The sequence below is a fragment of the Ambystoma mexicanum genome, chromosome 13 (assembly GCF_040938575.1).
Source record: "Ambystoma mexicanum isolate Mex_15411 chromosome 13, UKY_AmexF1_1, whole genome shotgun sequence".
Lineage (NCBI taxonomy): Eukaryota > Metazoa > Chordata > Amphibia > Caudata > Ambystomatidae > Ambystoma > Ambystoma mexicanum.
This window is the reverse complement of record NC_090938.1, coordinates 112,493,231-112,514,540: the sequence shown is the minus strand read 5'-3', so window position 1 is coordinate 112,514,540 and position 21,310 is coordinate 112,493,231. Positions and strand designations below refer to the sequence as shown.

Genomic DNA, 21,310 nt, shown 5'->3' with positions numbered 1-21,310 from the left:
TCTAATACTTTATAAACCACTTGATATGTCTCATGAGAACATCTTTGTGCTTTGCAAGTCAACTCCTGAACCTTCTACCTGAGAAGCACTGAGATCTATGCTAATCTGCTCGTCGTCTTGCTATCTGTGACCGCTTCGAGCAAACTTGTCAGTGTGCTACCTGTGGCCATCTACCTTTTCTCCTGCAACATACTGCTCGGCCTGCTGAATCCAACTGTTTGTTGGTCAAGGTAAGGCCATGTATCCTAGTCATATTTCGGTCATTTTTACATTTCTATCTATTTGCGATTACAGTACCCAATAGTGCTATGGTCATTGGTCTCATTGCTATTGACTTGAGTTTCAATTGTTATGCTATCAATAGATCTATTTATTTTCATCTGTGTCAATTGTCATCAAATTGCATCCTTCGGGGGTCCAGTCTATAATGTAAGCATGTTTCCTTCTTGTGCAATACAGAACATCCAAGGGACGAGTCGCATGTTCAGATTTTAGTCACATCATTTATACATTTCTGCAAATTATGCAAATACTAAGCCTCACATGATGAACTGGTATAGTTCCGGCGACCAAAAGAAACCTTGCATTGAACATGGTATGGTTCATTTACTTTTTTATGACATTTTTATTCATCAAGGTTTTATAATAATCTTGATATTTACTTTTCAGAATTTTCAACAATGCCTGCCTGTTCGATTAGCGGTTGCCCTTCGAAGACCCATGCTAAATCTGAAGGCACTACAATGCATGTATTCCCTAAAACTGTTGATCGAATAAGAGAAAGGGTCAGACATTGCGGATATCCACCGGAAGAGCTTGAAAGTAGTGTCCAGCAAGTCTTTGAGGACAAGAGGGGTGATCGATACCGCATCTGCAGCCGGCACTTTTCCTCGAACATGTACGCCACATCTTGGGTAGCAAAGAAGAATAAATGGCAAACGACACGGAAATTGCTCGCAAACGCTATTCCAACTCTATTCGTCCACATTCCGCCACTGGTGAGTCAAGTGTCCGGATTTAGCTTTAGGCCTTGCGGTAGTGTGTAGGTAGCCGAATGGATTAATTGATATTTTAGGTATTGTGTCCCTTGTAATACTTTCGATATTGATATGAGCTTTTTGAATAATGACATTTATCAATAAATTATTTTTCTATTTTATAACCCCCAAAGGAAATCTATTTATGGGCACAGGAAACTGCTATATTGCGCATTTTCAATAGCATTATTCTCAAGTATTCTGTCGGTTTACATGGCAATTTTTTAATATTTGCATTTCATTATCAACCAATAATTTACCTTTACAGCTGCTTGACTATCCACTGAATCTGAAGCAAGAACAGTCTGTATCCGTGACGTGCCTGCAGTTATCAACCACTTCTAGCGCGTATCAGGTAATCCTACTTGGCTATTCCGCTACAGACTTGTTTTATGCATGTCAAGTAATAGTTTTTATGTATCGTGTGATTATTTTACCAATTGTTTGGTTAGTGCTTTCCAATTGATATACACCTTAGTTGTCGTCCCCTGATGTTTGTTTTCAGTTATAATTAGTGTTATCCATACTAATGCAATTACTGTCTTTCAGGGAAACGCTGAAGCGTCCACCACATTGACAACAGCCCTAGATGTTCTTCAGCAGCACGAGGTATGGATACTGACAGCTCCATCGACCGTGATCATCAGGACTGGAACACTTGTCGTTTGATTGTTCTACACCATGTTTCATTCGTGGTTAGCCATTGATATGCACCTGTGCGGTCGACCCCAAGTGTGTGGTGTTTTCAATATTGTAATCCTTACTAATGCAAATACTATGTTTCAGTCAGTTGTTGAAGCGTCAACCCACGCACTTGATGCGGAGCCTGACATTCAAGTAATTCCAGGGGAAGTGTAAGCGGGACCATGCAGATACGAATCGGCGCAACCGCTTTCGGAAGTGCGCACCACATTTACAACATCCATAGATATTCTTCAGCAGCACGAGGTATGGATACTGACGGCTCCATCGAGCATGATCCTATAACGTGATTCCATTTGCTATACTTTTTTCCCTATTAACGCAAGTACTGTGTTTCAGGGAGACGATGGAGCTTCCACTACAATCACAAGATCCCATTTAGATGATGCAGATGTAAAGAAATCGGAGAAATAAGTTGATCAAATCTGATCATATTTAAATATTCCTTGATTCTTTTAGACAATGCATCATTTGTGGTTATCTCTCTATATGTACCTGTGCCGCCGACCCCAAGTGTGTGTTATGTTTACAATATTGAAAACCATATTAACACAAGTACTGTGTTTCAGGGAGTTGCTGATGCCTCCTCTCCAATACAATCATTCATGGCAGTCCATGCAGAGCCAGAGGTATGGATACTGGCAGTTCCATGGAACTAGGTTATCGGAGCTCGAATACTTGTTGTTTGATTGTTCTACACAATGTTTATTTCGTGTTGATGTATTGAGATGTACCTGTGTGTTCGTCCTCGCGTATGTTTTATGTTATCAATATTGTGATACATAGTAATGAAAGTACTATGTTTCAGGGAGTCGATAGAGCCTCGTTCCGTGCTGTCTATGCGGATACAGAAAATATAGTCGCTGCAGCGCAAGAGGAAGGGAAGAGATGCGGAAACGGATCGGAGCTACAGCGTGCAGATGTTGAAGGTCGAGTCAAGAAAGTTGCAAAGAAAAACAAAAATAAGGATAGTTACAAACAGTTGATAACTTTAGAATTTCTTTGTGCTGGGGACTATTTTATGTTTTTTCCAGTCAATTGTACTATACTTTATCTTGTGTTTAAACTGAACATCCCTTTTCCAATCTGTCCTGTAGTTACCCGTGGGTCTACGAACTATAAATACACAGACAGTGAAGCGAATGAGAGATGTTGCTTGCCAGACCATTTACACTGTGGAGGAACTATTAATTCAGACGCCGCGTGTTGAGACTAGAGATGCTCGTATCCAATGGCCAGAACATGAAATGAATGTGTCCGGAGAATCCAGTAAAGTTGTAATGGACCATTGCTACAGTGCGACTGCACCACCACAAGAAGATGATACTGAATGTATTGAGGATAGCTCGGAAGTAGTCGTAGACCAATTCACACAATCTACACCCGCCAAAAAATTGCCACCAAAAATGTTGTGTTCTCCAATCAATGTTGAAGTAACAGATGTTGAAATGACAGAGAATGAACCAGCAGCAGCATTCACCGATGCATCAGAACGTGATATTGGCGATATTTCTTTCAGTTGTGGTGAAATGTCCTCAACGAAGCAGTCCGAAACAAGTGTGACACCGGATGACAGTCTAATGAAAGAGGGCAAATACATAGTATTCGACAGTTGTTTGATGGATATTATAAGTATGCTGAAATGTCAGCATTCCGTCAGAGGGAAAGTATGTCAGAGGCCATTGATTCATGTGACTCGTCAAAAACAAGGCAGTAACATCAAAATACATGCCGCCTTTAGATTAAATCATGCGTTCTCATGGTCTGCACAACCGATGCTGGGGAAGCTGCCAGCAGGCAATCTACTGTGTGCAGCTGCATCACTTTTTAGTGGGTCCAGTTTTAGAAAGTTAGTCTTTCTTTCAGTTTGTGGGACTTCATTTCATTTCTAAAACGCAGTACTACAAATCTCAACATGATTATCTGTTTCCGGCCATTAGTGATGCTTGGAAAATTGAACAATTGTCTCTAGCAAGTACATTCGAAGGGAAACGATTCAGGCTAGCCGCCGATGGACAGTGCAACAGCCCTGGATTTTCTGCCAAGTACTGCACCTACCACTTTCAGGACATGGATAGTAAGAAAATTGTGAGTTCGGTGGTCGTGCAGGTAACACAATGTACATCCTCAGTGGCCATGGAGAAACTAGGATTTATAAAATCACTGGAATATCTACAATCGAGGGGAATACACATCGACCTCATAGCCACGGACAGACACGTTTCAATTGCCAAGACAATGAGAGAGCAGTTCTCACATATTATACATCAATTTGATGTATGGCATCTTGCTAAATCAATCAATAAGAAAATCTCGGCTGCAGGGAAAAAAAAGGTTTGGAAAGTATTTCACAGTGGTCCCAGTCTATCAGCAACCATCTTTGGTGGAGCTCCAAAACTTGTGAAGGGTCAGTGGAAATACTACTTGAAAAATGGCGGTCACTAATGTACCACTGTACCAACGTTCACCGCTGGTCAGAAAACCTACATTTCCACCAATGTGAACATGGCCCTTTGCCCCCAGAGGAGGCAAGGAAGAAGAAGTGGTTGATTCCATCTTCACCGACACACAAAGCCATTGAGAAGATTGTTTAAAACTCTATCAAGAGATTTGAGGGGACTGACAGAATTCTGTCACACAGGAGGTTTGGAGGTGTTCCACAATATGCGCCTAAAGTACAGGCCAAAGCGCTTGCATTTCAGCATACAGGGCATGAAACATAGCACTCTACTTGCGGTCTTGGCCCATAACGAGAATCTCTTCCGTGAACAATCTAGGACTACGTGTAATGTAAGGATGCCTCGCTACACTAAGGTGTTTTCTAAAAGAAGTAAGCAATGGGTCATCGAACCAGTCTATGAGGAAATGGAGTTCGACTTTGTAAAAAGCCTTATTGTTGCTGTACTCGAGAAGCACAGATATGGAATTTTGAACGTTTCTGTGCAGAGCACTGATGCATTGCCACTGTGCCATGTCCACCCAAAGCAGAGCTGGTTGTGAAGTACAAATCCCGGTTTAAATAATTGTAATATTGTCTTTTTGTAAATAAATATTGTAAAGTGTACATACAAAGTATGCTAACTCCTCCCTTCACCATCCTGGGTGGCGAACAACCTGGGTGTCATGTTGACTTCTCTCTCTATTCACCTCATATCGCTGACCTTGTCAATATGTGTATGTATATATTTTTGTTGCTGTAACTAAGTTTCGCAAGGCTTGCGTATTGAAAATAATAAAACAAACAATAAATCTCACTTTCAACTCAACTCCTCGGGTAAGTTATACTTTCCCTGATCTTCCCCCAAAAAGCAATGTCTCTATAGTTATGGTTCTCTAGGGCTGCAACGCGGACAACGAGGACAAAATTGGGGGCCTCAGAACGCGCCAAGCGAGCCGTTGCAGATGGGAGAGAAGCCAGTTCACATTTGCACATTGAGGCCTAGTACATAGATGGATTCGTAAATTCAAGTTCTCACAGATGGCTTTACTATGGGATGTTGCAAAGTAAGAATGTATGCTCGTTTAGAGTGAAGGTCAGTGGCCTTGATTTTTCAGCTGGCGGCCTGAAGAGGCCCACAATTCACACTGGCAGTATAAGGTTCTATTGTTTTTTTACCTTGAGAGACAGGGACCATACCGAAAGGACTTCATTTGAAGGAGGGGTGCAATAACGTAAAAGACGATAAGGCAGAAAATTCTGAAACTAGACCGAGTTTCATGTTAGTTCAGTATACGAAAAATCGTTGTCAAGAGCACAGTGGGATTTTCCGACTGCATTACGCAGAGACACAATGGAAATTGCAAATATAATGTAAGTAACTCTTTAGACACTTTTATACCGGAATGAAGAATTAATGAATGGATGGATGAATGAATGAATGAATGAATGAAGAGCAAGTAAAACGTTTGTGGGATCTTCTTTGTACCGGGCACATGGGCATGCAGGTCCACATTCCACACGCATGTAGACAGTCGTTTCTCATTGTGTGTTAACCTCGATTTATTTTGTTAGTTTTCGCATTGATTTTAGAGCCGAACATACTCCATTGCACTATACTTGAAAGCAAATAGTTTCAGATCGGCCGTAATAAATAAAATGAATAATATAATAAAGATAGGCTGGCGAGACTAATTATAATTTTTTTGTTTTCAAAACAGGTATATCCTACTCTACTGCTACTGCCACCAGTTTCAGACCCCGGCAGATGGTTTCGTCAACCGCAGCTGCAGCTTATCGTAAACAACTGCACCACTTTGATGATTTTATGGGACGATCGCCAAGTGCCCATATGCCCTTAAGCGGTACTAGCGGCTAGAAGCAACACATCAACCTTTACGCTGGCCTAGTGCCTAGTTGATGGAACAGCCTTGCGGTTCACCGTGCAACCAACACCCTGTGTACCATAAAGTAAGAGCGCGTGACTCAAGATAAAACGGAACAGGATTTGCGGATAGAGAGTAAAGAAAAAAAATGACATTCCGATTTAATATGCCAATTGCTGAATATTCTATAAACATTTAATGTTAAATAAATGTACTTTACCAAATGTACCGTGTTGCTGTTTGATTTGAAAGTACAGTTTCATATTCAGAATTATGGCGCGCTGTGTTGTGTGTTGATCTGTGTTGGTTTCCGGGTTCTGTGTGAAGTCGCGTAGAAGACGACTGGGCGCGTTTGCCTACGCAGCACAGTAACGTCACGGAGAGAGGCGGGGAATATGAATGTTTTGATAATGTCAAGCTCAGGGGCAGGGGATATGATTTAGTGCCGCAAAAGCAGGTCAGCCAGGGCGATGCAGCAAGTGATAGGATTATCACAAAATGGCAGCGCCCTGATGCCTGTTTTCGCGTGCGTTTAATGGACGAAAACTCGGGTAAGGTCCATAGGAAATTTTTCTAAAATCGAGCGACTTGGGCTTAAAAACACATGGCCGACCCGTAGGGACAATAACATTTTTTGACCGAACTTTTACTGATACTGCATTGGGCTTGAGACAAACCTTGTGGACATTCTATCTTTCCGGGTTCTCCCGAAATTAGAGCACAAAAGTTCTCTCTCAACCTTGACGCTCCTCCTGTGTTGATAAACAGTACTTGATTATCGGTGCTGGGGTCCAGTTTTATGTTTAGCTTGTGTTGGTCATCCCACCCTCCCTGGCACTGCAGGACCTTCTTTCGAGAAGTAGACTTTAATCGTGGTCTGTCTGCCTTTTTAAATATGTGAGCATTGATGCAGCCCAGAAGCTCCACTGATGCACCCCCAAAAACAGTTGTTCTGATTTTGTTTCTTCTGACTTCTGCGGTCTGACATCCCACCCTGCACTTACGCTGGAGCTGGCATAGCTCCCTCCATGTTGGCTGCGTCAGTTTTCCTTCCAGGTCCTCGTCACCAGTTATGTTGTGGTCTAAGGATGACTGGACAGCAGGCTTGAGGTGAAGGGCTTTAATGGTGATTCACAATCTGCATTAACAAATCAATTGGGGAGAAGATTTTCTGTTGGCACCCAGTCTTTATCACTGCTGCAGGTGGGGAAAGCAAGATGGTGTCCTTTATATATACAAATATTTTGGTGGTAAGGCCTCGGGCATGATTGCAGGAGGAGCGCTAGGGAGCATCCGTGTAGTACCCAGTCTGCTCTCATTCTGGCACGCATCGGGGCGGAATCGCGCATGCACAATGACGGTCTTTCGAGATCTCAGTGGTGCCGCTCCTCATACTGGCGAAACCCGCTCCTTCTCTCCTTGTGTTGGCCAATTTTACTTGTGCTTCAGACCAGTCCCAGCCCACAGTTTGCCAACTTGGGGTGCAGAACCTTCCCACACTGTCCAGCACCTATGCAGCCTATTAGCCCTACTCGCCTGCCAGACTGTCTACTTAAAAGGCGTTGTCCCTTGCATGTCAGCTGCCCTCCAGCCTTTGCCAGGCACCACCAAACCGACCGTCCACCAGTCTGCACTTTCACTATACTTGCCAACCTCTAATGCATAGCTTGAATGGCAGTCTTGAGCAGTTCTAATTAGCTTTGCACGTTCATGATGCCTGCTAGCACTGCTAAGCCATAATGTGGGCCAGCCCAATACTTTGCCAACCTGCCTACTATCAAAGCCCAAGATGTCCATGCACTGCTTGCCAACCCGCACACCATCATGTTTGCAGTTCACCCTCGAAACTGTCCTGTGTGTGATCCTTGCCCATCTCTGCTTGCCTTGCCCTATATACCCCTGGCCTAGCATTGAGCTATGATCTGGTCTATTAGGGATATATTTCTTAAGTAGATTAAGAGCTATCTAGATTTGCTGGTTGTTCACTATCCTGACTTTGCAAAGGGTATAAGGGTGAGCGGACAAGGCAACTTTTTGTAAGGTGAAAGATAGTTTGATAAAAAAATAGAGAAGGTCCACACAAACTATTAAAGGTAGTAAGAGAAACACACGTGGTCATATAAATGTTCACAACCCCAACTGGTCTTTTGAATGGGCTCACAGGTCCCTAGAGTTAAACTAGCTGAAAACCACAATGCTATTTAATGTCCCAGTGTAATTCAATGGCTGCAAGTACAAGGTCAGATATTGAGAAGGGACAGGGGACCCGACTAAAGAGATCTGACCCTGAAGATGACTCACTGGCACAGTGAATTTGTATATAATGAGCATGTTACCAAAGCTAATTAATGCACCACTTAACGATCAAATCAAAACAGTAATACAATACTAAAATAGGAGACAGTCAACTTTAGCTTAGGATAAGATGTATAAAGTTAACACTAAAAGGTTTAAAAAGACTTCTCATTGAAAATACATGTTTTATTCCTTCCAAAAAACCATAGATTAATGAGTTTTTTTAAAAAGAGAAATCATGTTTGTCTGTTTTCAAAATATGCAAAAAGTCACTTTGCTATTGGGAGCTTTGCTGTCCCTTAAAATATGTAATTATATAGCCATTTAACTTGGATGTTTTATTTGAAATACCTTAAATGGCATGCACCCTACTTGACCACCATTTTAGCAGCTGCATGAGAAGTCATTTTTAAAGTTCTTAAAGCTGTTTTTGAGGCACCTCTTAATATGGCATACTCCCCCCACCTCCCCCTTCCCCCGGCCGCCCATCAATGTGGGATAATACCAGATAGAATAATAGTACGTGATTGCAGAGAGATTATGGCTCCCTTCTGGATGACGAGGTCCGCAGCTGAACTCTCTGGGCCCAGAGAATGGAACAAAAACCTCTGGATACGTGAATGACCTCGAGAGAGTGCTTGGTGAAGAAGGCACTCCCAGAGTAGAACTGACTCGGAGGTTGCAGAGAGGGGCACCCGAAGGAGCAGCCAGAATGGTCCCAGTCCTTTCCTGGATGAACAAGGACAATAGTGAAGGCCCTGCATCCAGATGAGCAGAGTAAAGACTTTGGTAAGTGTTCTTGGACGCAAGACTCAAAGCAGAGCTGAGTAAAGTGCATTCAAGTAGGATGGAGATTATGTAGGAGATTATGTAACAGTAACCTTATTCTGGGCTCGCAGGTTGCATTTGGGCCCCTGGATGTCCGAACACTGGGGTCATTGGGGTCCTGCTAGAGTGGCCCAGCAACAGTCATGCTAGGACTCCTGGAGGATGTAGGGCTGTGGATCAAAGGTCAAGCAGCCCACGCAATGTCTGGATGTAGGAGGAGCACAAATGCACCTTTAGAAAAAGGTCCAGCTGGTCCCGCCAGATCCATGGGAAGCAGTGCCGTACAAATCTCGCTGTCGGTTTCTCAGCATTCAAGAGGTGTGGATGCAGTACGTCTCTCAACTTCCTCAGCGAAGCAGCCAATCCTGTTGCTTTGGGATCAAATCCCAGCACCAGGCACGATGTAATATGTGTCCCTGTGTGCGTGTAAAGAGTGTCAGCTTAATGACCTTTCAACCACTAATGACTGTTTCAGCAAGGTTAACTTCAACGTAGGGCCTATACCCAAGCCCGTAACTCTGCCTCCTCTAACAGGGCTGAACTCTTCAAAATCTGCAAGGAACTCGCCAACCCCTACTGCAGTCGCCACTTCTCCTCTGCCTTCCCTGGCCCAATGCACCTCTCTGGCCTCTCACTTCATCGCCAAAATTCACAACATCCTCTCCTCACTCAACTCCACACCCTTCTCTCCCGCCCCCTCCCTTCTTCTTCCCAGGCCTCCTTTGCCCCCCCCCCCTCTTCCCTACACTTCTGCTCCCATAACACCTGATGAGGTTTCTACACCAGTCCGCTCTATGAAAGTTTCTTCCGCTGCTCCTCTAGAACTATCAAGGGCAGCATTGTCTCCCTTGCTCCAGCCTTGGCTGATTTCTGAAATCATTTGTTTGCCACTGGATCCTTCCCCCTCACCCATAAATCACTCCCTTAATGCACCCTTTCCTTAAAAAAACCTACTGCCCTATCTCCACTACCCCCTTTCTGGGTAGACTCTTTGAGAAGCTGGGCATCTCCCAGTTTGTCCACCACACTGATTCTGTTGGTTGCCTCCACAACCACCAGTCTGGCTTCAGAGCTTCCAGAGGCATGGAAACGTGCTCACTAATGTCGATTCTAGCTTTCCTTCTGTCCTCATCCTTCTTGACCTTTCCTCTGCTCTTGACACAGTCAATCATGCCACCCTGATAAAGCGGCTCTGTGACACCCTTGGCATCACGGACCTGGCTCTGGACTGGTTGACCTCCCTTCTCTGACCCTCCCAGGTTCAACGGGGCTCTTCATCATCTACCTGCCGTCCCTTGTCCACTTGATCTCCACCTTCTCTCCTAATATTCAGTGTTATGCTGATGAGACACAGCTCTCTTTCAAGCTACCCTCCTTCTTCCTCTCTCATTCCTAACTGCCTGTCTGCTATTCAGGCATGGCGCACTACTAACGATCTCTGCCTTAATGCCAGTAAGGCAGAGATCCTTCTCATTGGGACCCCTGCTCCCTCTTTCCTTCCCACACTCTACCCTCCCTCCTTGCCCCCCCCCCACCCTCATGTGAAGCTAAAGACCTTGGTGTCATCTTTGACCCCACTCTCTCCTTCTCTCCGCACATCACTGAACTTGCCAAGAAGGCCCACTTCCAGCTGCACCTCCGCGGAGGCATTCTCCCCTTCTTCACCTTCCCTCAGAAACTCAACGTCTTGAAGCTGGGCTACTGCAACAGCCTCTTCCTACCTCTGCCCTTCACCTACACTTGCCATGGCTTCCTCGCCCCCTTTGCGCTATTCCAGACACTTAACCTGCATTTATTTGTGGACCCCTTCACCCTCTTCTTCCCCTGGTCCTGTCTACACGGCCTCCCTTGGCACTTTAATTTCTCATGGGCCCTTCCACCCAGTTCCTGCACTTCCCCCACCTTCCCCTCCCCTTTGCACTTCACGCAGAGTACCGCACTTGCACGATCGAATGTTGCATGGCCTTTTAGGATTGCTGCTTTTCTCCTAACGGCTGCCCACCGCCCCCCCAACCCCTGCTTTGCAGTGTCTCGAAACACTTGTGTATTATAGGTGCATTACAAATGACCAATAAATAAACTTACAGTAGGGGGCACATTTGCAGTGGTTCAAACCCTAATAAGGGCACTGAAAGTGATATACTGAAAGTCTTAACCTCCCCTGATGTTTTGGACTACAACTCCCATCAGCCATAGTAATCGTAGTCTATGGTACAGGATCATGGTCGTAGTTCAAAACATCTCGAAGCACAGGTTGCAGATCCCTGGGCTACATACATAAGTGTTGCTTCCTTAGCGGGATTTGCCTGGAACCCGATGGGGGAAAAATAGCCAAGGGGCTCACAAAGTGGATTTTCTACCTTGCATGTTCCACCTACTCATTGAGCCTATTAACCATAAAGGTGTCATTACCTCCTCTTTAAAAGTCTGCACCAACTGCCTTCCAGCCTTTTTTCCATATAAAAGGAACTTTTCCATAACATTAACCAAACCCTGCTTTTTGTCCCATAACAAATGGTCAGATTTTGACTAAATAATTTGTTGAAGGCCGTGTATTATGGTATTTCTCTTGGCTCCATATGTTATGCTGCTTGGTTTTTGTAATGGGTGTGAAAGCGTAGTGCTAAGTGATTATTCACTAGTGCATTGACGTACTTCACTTGGTTTCCGCAAGTCCATACACTGTAACAGATAATTAATTTATGACAGCTTAATGACAGTGTAATTGCAACGCTGAGCGTGTTATCATTTTAGTAATAGACTTTAGGAAGAAGTTGGCGATGGGTTGTGACTAAATCTGTGACGACTGTTGGTTGTGTGAGGGTTTTACATACAGTGTAAGAAGTTAGATGATGCTGCGCTTATAATTACAGATAATAACGCAGATATTGAATTGGGCTTACCGTGTCCTATTTTACTATGCATTGCAGAAGCCAAGCTTAGGTTCAAGGGAAGGCCTGGATCGTGTAGAGAAACCCCTCAATGCTCAAACCAGAAAAAATGCAACCCACTAGGGGGGAAAAGGCCCAGCGCACCTCTTGCAAGGAGAACAAAGCTTTATTTCCACAAAAATAGGAATGCGCCAGCAAAGCACTCTGGTGCCATGGAACGTTCTGCCGAAATCAGTATGTGTAACACTTTACAAAGGCACACAGCGAGCATCATCAGTGACGTAAATCACATAATGTACAAATCTGCATGGCTGGTTGGTCGAGACCCTATACATAGGCTACCTGCTCCATAAGGGATGCCAGGCCATTGCTATCAGCCTCTTCTGTTCATCTTCTTCCACGTGGGTTACTCCTCGCGCGTCCTCGGGCATGAAGCTACAACTTTTTGGCAGTTATGTGGGGGTGGGGGGGGGGGGAACAATACAGGCTCTATCTAACCTGATGTGCACCTGGTACTGCAGACTTGGGCTAAGTGTATTCTTCGAGGCCATTACTTCTAACAAACTACAGTTCGATTTGAGACACCTTGGCGGCCAACCAAAGCTCCCCACCCTCGTTTTAGCTATGTTTTAGCCCTCCCAGCACCTCATAGCACAAATCACGTGACCTAAATCACGTGACCTATGGGGAAGGCAACTGATCCCTGTTTTCATATCTTTTTCTGATTGATTGGGGGTTTTAACAGTTTTATGGTCGGTAGTCTGGGACTGACTGGTACTGTGGAGGCTAGGGGTCTTGGGATGGGGGCATCCGAGTGTCATTACTCCGAGCTGGGACGTAGATTTTCAGAGACGCATGCCCTCCTTCTTGTGGGATCGCTTTTCGCAGAGATCTCTCAACCCCCATGTGGCCTTTTAGGACGCATTCCTTCTGGGATATAAATATGCTGGCAACATAAAACAATATTGGGTCTATGAATCTCTGTAGCCCTGCAAGCCCCCCCCCCTCCCCTCAGTGCCCAAGCTACAACCTATTCCTGTATGCATGCACTTTCTTTCTATTTGTGTGGCTCAGGCCTGCGTCCCTGGCTTAAGCGTAAAACTATGCCTCTATTCCAATATGCTTGCTAGTATCCAAGATGGTGTTTGGTGCCCCCTGTATACCAAGCGAATACGTACACCACCCTCCCTGCACTATGGCTCCTAGCGACGCTCCCCTCCCACCTGTAACCCCCCTGAGCCCCTACTGCACACTCCCAGGCCTCTGCTTTATCTGGAATGGCTTCCAAAGTAAATTCAGTAATCTAGTATTTGAAAAATTAATTTCAACTGTGCAAATCCCTTTTCAGTTGTTATTGTTCATCCCACAGGTTCTTGCTGGAGTGAAATGACGGAGTATAAATTGGTGGTGGTTGGAGCTGGAGGTGTTGGAAAAAGTGCATTGACCATCCAGTTAATACAGAATCATTTTGTCGATGAGTACGACCCCACCATTGAGGTAACCTTCCAGAATCTATCTGTCCTTTTAAAGAAATCACTTTGCAATGTACAGCCGTGACTGATCAGATCTATGCAATAATGATTCAGAAATAACACGAGCTAAAAATGGAATAAAGACGAAGGGGGACAGATTTATTTATTAATGTATAATGTAAAGAGAAGCTTTATTGGTTTGATATGTAGAACTTGTGCTTGGCAGAATGTTGTGGCATGCCTTTTTATATTTTGTCTTCATACATAGCCTCAACTACCTAGTCCAGCCTTACAATTAGATGACTCTTCCTTCTAAATCATTAACCCAGCTGATTTCATTTGATTTTACACTCTATTCGCTTGTATCCTGCTTCAAACCATCTGTGGAGACGGAGGTTGATGTGCGCTCTGTACTAGCTCTGGGACTAGACCTCTCCTGTTGCATTCAGTACTTGGGAATAATTGGAATACTTGCCTTGATTGCACCTAGGAATGGCTGGCCCCTGGTATGCATCCTTAATAGGACATCAAAATGAATTTACCTGAGTGTGTGCCGGTTAGTATTTCGGTTACAGAGCATGTGTCCGTTAGAATTCCTGTGCAGTGGAACACAGCAGTCAGAATTTTCATGCCCCTCCCATGGCTACCAGAGTTACGGTTCTATGGTGCAGTTTTCTGAAAAGAAGTAGGGGTACTATGCAAAAGTTCAAAATGAATAAGTGAGAGTATTGGAATGCCTTTCCATCAAAAGCTTGTCCATTATTTATTGTGCACTCAGTGCAGGTCCACCAGTTACTGTTCATACGAGACCTATCCTTGGGTCACTGTGAATCAAACGTCCTGCCCATCGGTAACCAGGTACAGAAGGACTATACCTGTCGCTCTTCCGCAGAACTGCTCTTCGTCAGTTCTCATGCCCTCTAAAGGGCTTTCCATCTGTTACTGAGGCACAGCCTGCCTGCACATCGTTTAGTTTGCATGAACTGCCTTTTCAACTGGTACTTTGACAAATAATACCTTTCTATTAGTTGCTCTGATATGTAACACCTGTCTATCAGTTATTGTACGTAGAATCCATCACTTTGAGCTATTGTTTGCCCCAGAATTATGGTTTGCGATCTCATTCTAAGAAATGGGTTCTCTAATGGTACATTTTAGAGGGAGAAAATATTACTAATCGGAATTTTTTTTATCATTCATAATGGATTGTCTTGGGAGTGGTTCACTGAATATATTGATATACAGTGTTGTTGAAAATGGAATATAGTTCATGCTTCATTATGACTGAAATGGCAAAGGTACTTCCCCTCCAAACAAATAGTTTCAAGGTAAAAAGAGAAACAGGCAAACTATCGTCATGCAGCAACCCTGCATGAACACAAACCCGACGTCGTGCTGTCTCACTAACCACCCTTTAACATTGCTTCAGATGGAAGTTGAAATCAGTGTCTCATATAAATAAAACGCCAAACATTGAAAAAGGTAAATAGGTTTAACATTTTGTATGCTGTAAGATAGCTGAGCAAGTTAAGTACTAGACCCAGTCCTCCAAATGTTGATATCGAATATCCCTTTCAAAGCTAAAATAATAGAGGCGAAAAAAGTATCAAATACAGTATCAAATGCGGCAAAAAAAATAGCTTTTCGTTAAGTCGGTTATCTGTTTTTTAACCCAGGAGGTCTTGATGAGAGAAAAGCACTGTCGTATTGTACCTTTACACATCTGCTCTGCGATGTATGGATGTGATGGTATGAGTGTTCCTATGTTAGAATGTTACGTGCAGGGGTGTACTCCTAGAGTGACAGTTTGAGAGAGGTTGGCTAGAGAGGGTGGCCGGTCGATGTGCCCATGTGTACCTGTGTCCTGTTCCTACTTACCGCTAACTATTAAAAGGCTCATGGAGTATCTGTGGATCAACCCACCTTTTCACAAGCACTTAATTAACAGTCTAAAAACCTGACGCAGACCGAGGGTAACACTCTGAAATGGTTATCCAGAGGGTAACACTCTGAAATGGTTATCCAGAGGGTAACACTCTGACATGGTTATCCGTCTACCTCCAAGATCATTCCATCCCCAGGCCAGAATTTCAGGTGCCAAATCGCCCTCTTCTAGATTATACTGCAGAGTTCCTCCAGGTTCCATCTGGGCTATTCAACATATAGTTAAAACCATTGTTTCACCGATTTAAATCTTTTTGCTGCACCTTCCACGTGTATGTAGCCGATTCTCAGATCAGCCTGAAGTCTGACCACCATGAACATGCCCAACTCTGTATGCTCCTGAAAATGATATAAACACTGGACAATCGATTTTCCTGTTTTCGAGCTCCCATACCCAAATCCCTTCCAAATGGGTATGACTACTAAAACACTGATTACGAATGCTAAAAACCTAGTAGTTGCCTTTTAGGAAAAAATATTGTTGGCCCGTTAGCAAGGAATTTCTTTTTGCTGCTTTCCTCTGATAGACTTCTAAGGGACACCCTTTATTTTTGCTTGTTTTGTACCCTGTCCTGTCTGGAGGTAATTAATGCCTTCAGCTTTACTTCCCTTGCCTGCTTTTTTTTTGTTTTTTATGGTGAAACTCACTAGTCATTAAAACGAGGGGTGGGGGGGGTTGGAACCTGTTGATCTCCAGATGTTTGACTACCACTCCAATGATCCCTCACTATTGATTATGCTGGCTAAATCTGATGGGAAGTGTAGTCCAAAATCTTTGAGAGCCAAAAGTAGCAGATGCCAGGCCCAAGACGATCAGTACTGACACTCTTTCATTGTGTATTCTTTTATGGTTACAATTGCGCACACATCACCTTGCAGTAAAGTGCAGTTAGGATTCTTTGTAGCCTTATCTTTTTTATATAATCACTTTTTTTGGTTACTTAACCTATGTGCCGAAGACGACCTGGTGGCAGCTGGGATATTTTATACAGTTTCTGTGACATTGTACTGGTACACATTTGCATTTACTGTGAATAACTACTAAAGATGGCTTGCACCCTAAAATGGCAGTGCTATGTGGGTTTTCGCTTGTTCTTTGGCCATTTTGTTCTTTGGCCTTCTTCCTGCCTTCTCAACCCAGGAAATGTCTTCTAAGGAAATCCCTTTCCTGAGGAAAGCTGTGGCTTTTGCAGGCTTGGGGGCAGTTACTGTGTGTTTGCAGAGGAACGGTCTGGGATTGTCTAATCCCAATCCATATCCCTGGTGCCGGAATGTCTGTTGCAACAGCCGTCCTATTCAAGCTCGTCTACGGTTCTTTCGTTCCAGTGGTCGATGATGCCTTCCAAGCCAAGAGATCCGCCTTTTATACAGTTTTCTCCCATTCATTCCAGCACAGCTGCCACTCACCCAGCAGGGTGGCTGTCCTTGCTGGACAGTCAGCCAGCCAATCATGCCAGAGTGCATTTGGGTCTCCTAGGAGACCAAGCCGAGGGAGTTTCGGGCATCTCCCTCACTTCCTGCCCACCGCAGAAACTGGGGCGCCAGAGGTGGTCTTCAGTCCTGAAGCCCGCCAAAGGCGTAGGAACAAAGAGACCTAACATAGTTTGGCGCACAGAGATAAACTCTAGAAGGACCTTTCCAAAAAGAAATGGCGAAAAAAGACTGGGACCTGTTTAAACAAAGGAGGCTCAGATGCCACCTTGAAAAACATGGCTCCCGCGATTTAACGCTACTAGTGTTCGCAGTCAGGAAAAATCATGGTAGTTTGTTGTAAAACCACTGCCACCAGCCATTCGGAGAGGAAAGGGTAGCATTTGACTGCTACATGAGTATCTAGACACAGGGGATACTAAGTAATCCCTGCAGCACTCTTAAGATGGGGTGTGCTGGGTCTAGGAATTTAAAAAGACTAGTAAAGTCAATTTCACTTCATTTACTCTGGGAAACAGTAGTTTTCCCTGTGCCACTGCACTGAGCGTGCTGTGTGACACAAATTAAAAGATGCCGCCTATGGAGTTGTTTAGACTTCATAACCCAAGAGTAAAACACATGAGGGAGTGGGAAAAAGGATCACTCTCCACGTTAAATAAACAGGTCCTCAAAATCCAGAAGGACAAGGCTCTTGAGTCTATTTTGCAAATGTTGCTATGTCATCTTGAGGCTACATTTGCGGCACTCTCACACCCTCCTACCTGCGGTGAACCGGAAGCTGTGGCAAGACCTCAGTGAGTTTCTGCCTGATCTCCCTCTGGCGAGGCAGGCCTCCTTCAAGGCCAGCCTGGCGGACGCCTGGACTGTTGCGCAGGACCTTATGGAGTCCTTCGATCTCCCACATTGACACAGCCAGCAGATGCTGTGCCTGGGGGTCGAGATAAGACTGACTGCATGGATGCATGCCACGAAATTCTCATCTGATGTGCAAGAGAGAATACTGGACCTCCCCTTTGAGGGGTCTGATCTTTTTCATTCGTCCACCAATGACGAGTTGACCAAGAAGAATTCTACACGGATCGCCAAGTCCATGGCCATCCTGAATAAACCAGCATAGAAGTCCTTCCCTCCGTCTCTGTGTTTTCACTGACTTCGAGAGGTTTCGGGATTGTGGTACACAGAGGGCCCGATAGGTCGCCCAGTGACCACAGGAGGAAGCAGCAGAGCACTTTGCACGTTTTATTCAGGTCCCCCTCCTCTGCTCCTGCCTCAGATTCCAAAAAAACAGTAATGTGACTGTCATAGAACATAGCTCACCTTCTCTTTTGGAGTTGCAGGAGGTGGAGCCTGTTCTGCTTTCAGATAAGGGCTCCGGCTTCTACTCCAGGATTTTTGCGGTACCCTAAAACAACCAGGCTGGCCTGATTGTAGTCCTAGACCTGTCATTTCTTAACCTGTCTTTGCCACTCGAACGCTTCAAGATGATTCTTCGCGCACAGGTTGCAGAGTCTGTGTGAAGGGGACCGGATGTGTTCCCTATACCTCAAGGATGCGTACCTTCTCCCCATCTACCAGCCTCATTGGAAGTTTCTGCAATTCATGGTTGTCGTGCCACTTCCAGTACATGGTGCTGCAGTTTGGCCTCAACTCGGCCCCTTGTGTGTTTTTGAAGCTGATGAATGCAGTGGCTGATCTCCTCCACCTGGAGGGCCATGACTTGTATCTGTACCTGGACGACTGGAAGGTCAGGACAAGCTCCCCCGAGGGGGCGGTACACTCCTGCCAAAGGCTGGCAGACGTTCTTCACCAGCTGGGCTTTTCCCCCTCAACCAGCAGAAGTCACAGTTGATTCTTGCCCAGGATCTGGTGTTCCTTGGAATGGGCAGGGACATGGCAATGCAGCTCGTGTTCCCCACGCCCAAGAGGCTCCTCTCCCTCAGCAAAGCTATATGGCACTTTCTGGCCAATTCGACCACCATTGCTTGGTGGTTTCAACACCTTCTGCGACTGATGGCATCGTGCATGCTCACGGTTCAGCATACCTGCCTCAAGATGAGGTGCCTCCAGCTTCACCTGGCAGCCAGTTGGGACCAGGCGACTCAGTCAGACAGCATCCTAATACTCCTGCTCCTCGCTGGTGGATGGCAATGTTGCAGTGGTAGCCCCCTTTACCTGACCAGAGCCCTCTCTGCTGGTGACGATGGAGTCCTCACTCTTGGGCTGGGGGGGCAACTCCATTCATTTTGCATGGTCCAAGGCGGAGGCCCTTCTGCATATCAATCTGCTCAAATTCAAGGCATTGGGCCTGGCGCTCAAGGTGTTCCTGCCTCATCAGGGGCAGAGGGGTTCTGGTCCGGATCAACAACTCCAAAACAGTGTTTACCTGAACAAGCAGGGTGGCACCCGTCCCACCTCCTGTGCATGTAAGCAGTGGCGATATGGGAATGGGCTCTTAGGGAAGGAATTTGGATTTCCTCTGTTCATCTTCCAGGGGACAGAAATGTGGGAGTGGACCAACTCTGCTGCGTGGGGGTCAACGCCTATGTGTGGGAGTTACACATCAACTCCTTGTGGCCCCTGTTGCAGAGATGAAGGGATGAGGGGGTCTGGACCTGGACTTTTACATCTCCTCGGAATTCAAAGTGCCCCACCGCCACAGGTGTTATGCGTTCCCTCATTGCTCCGGCGGACCCTTTGCAAGTTCTGAGCGTCGATGGGCTGCAGCCTCATCCTGATCGCCCCCACACTGGCTGTCGAGGGCATGGTTCTTGGATCTGCTGCAGTTGTGTTCCCAGGGACCAGTCCATCTTCCGATTCCCCTGCAGGAGCTTTCTGATGGAGCAGGGCAGGGCGGTGGAGCACCCAATCCAGCCAGGCTGGCTGTAACGGCCCAGTTCCTGACCAGCTGAGACTTCGCCACGCTCCTTTCTCTGAGGATAACTGGGACATCATTCAGGAGGCCTTCTATGCGGGCTCAGTACAAGAGTAAGTCGGCAAGGTTTTGCCACTGGGTTCACGACAAGGGGCTTGACCCTGTCACCTGCTCCCTGGACGGCTTGTTGATGTTTTCTGCAAATTTGGCTCGTTCTGGCATGCAGGCTGGTGCCTGCCGCACCTATTTGGCGGCCATTGGGGACTACAAGTATTCCCTGGAGTATGTTTTTTTTTTCTCAGCACCCAACCCGGTGGCTAAGGCCTACCTTTAAAGGGTTGTCCAGGCACTTTCCATCGGTACACAGGCCTCATCTAGTCTGGGACCTTAATGTGCTTCTGGCTGACTTGCAGCGCAAGCCTTTTGAGCCGATAGCCTCAGCAGATGTCAAGCTGGTTACACTGAAGACTGCATTACTGGTGGCAAACTGCAGGCTTTGCCATCATACAAGCCCTTCACCAGGTTTCGTAATGGCATGGTCATCTTGCGCACCCATCCAAATGATTTGCCCAAGGTGGTCTCTATTTGAATCAGATCAGCCTGCCGGTGTTCTTCTCGAACCTGGATGCCGAAAGGGCCTTGCATTCCTTGGACCTCAAGAGAGCCCTCCAGTTCTACCTCTCTTGGGCTAAATCTTTCAGGGAGTCTGAGGCATTGTTTGTCACGTTTTGGGGCACGTCCCCCAGCACCTAGGCTTCTAAAATGTCTATCGCCCGTTGGATGGTCCAGGCCATCTCGAAGGAGTACACACCATGGGTAAACCAGTTCCTGAGGGGATTTATGCCCATGCAGTCGGAGCTAAGGCCACGGTCCTCGTGTTGCAGAGACGTGGTCCCTGAAATGTTGTCAGTAGGGTGGCTACTTGTGCTACTCCGTCGTTCTCTAAGCACTATTCCCTGGTTACCAGCTCCAGGTGAGATGCAGAGTTCGGCCAGGCAGCTCTGAAGAACCTTTTTGCATCATCCTAAATAGGAGTTGGGTTGTCACAGCTCCTCTCTATGGTCTTGTTTGGTGGAATCGCCCACAAGGACGGAGGGGACGGGACATATGGGTAATTAAATGTACTCGCCGTAGTGACTAGAGTACTCGTAGTCCTTGGTCCCATTTCCTCCATACGCCCTGCCCACCTTCCCCCGCCTGTATGCCATGAGCTAAACTATTCAGTATAGCCAGGTATTAAAGCATCCGATGCGTTAAAAGGAGACTGAGATGAGCGCCGGAGGGGAGGGCCTTGGTGGGCGTTCCGACGCCCAGGGCCACAACCCCGTGCACTAGACTACATTTAAAGGGGAAGCTCAATTTCTTTAGCTGCCAAAGGTTCTGGTACTGTCCCCATGTTGGTGGACGCCCACAAGGATGGAGGTAAGGAATCAAAGGACTACGCGTGTTGGGTAAGAATTGGTGCAGTCACACTGTGTAAGACTACACAAGACTTATCTGCTTGGCATTGGGTAA

General features: G+C 45.8%; 1 protein-coding gene across 3 annotated transcripts in view; it reads left to right on the top strand.

Annotated features, from left to right (window-relative positions):
- NRAS (NRAS proto-oncogene, GTPase) overlaps positions 1-21,310 on the top strand; it is a 447,970-nt gene that overhangs the window by 237,488 nt on the left and 189,172 nt on the right. For all 3 annotated transcript variants that reach the window (XM_069633404.1, XM_069633405.1, XM_069633403.1), the window contains exon 2: positions 13,446-13,573. In XM_069633404.1, the coding sequence (XP_069489505.1) occupies positions 13,463-13,573 (111 nt within the window). In that variant the 5' untranslated portion in view covers positions 13,446-13,462. The remainder of the gene's footprint in view (positions 1-13,445; positions 13,574-21,310) is intronic.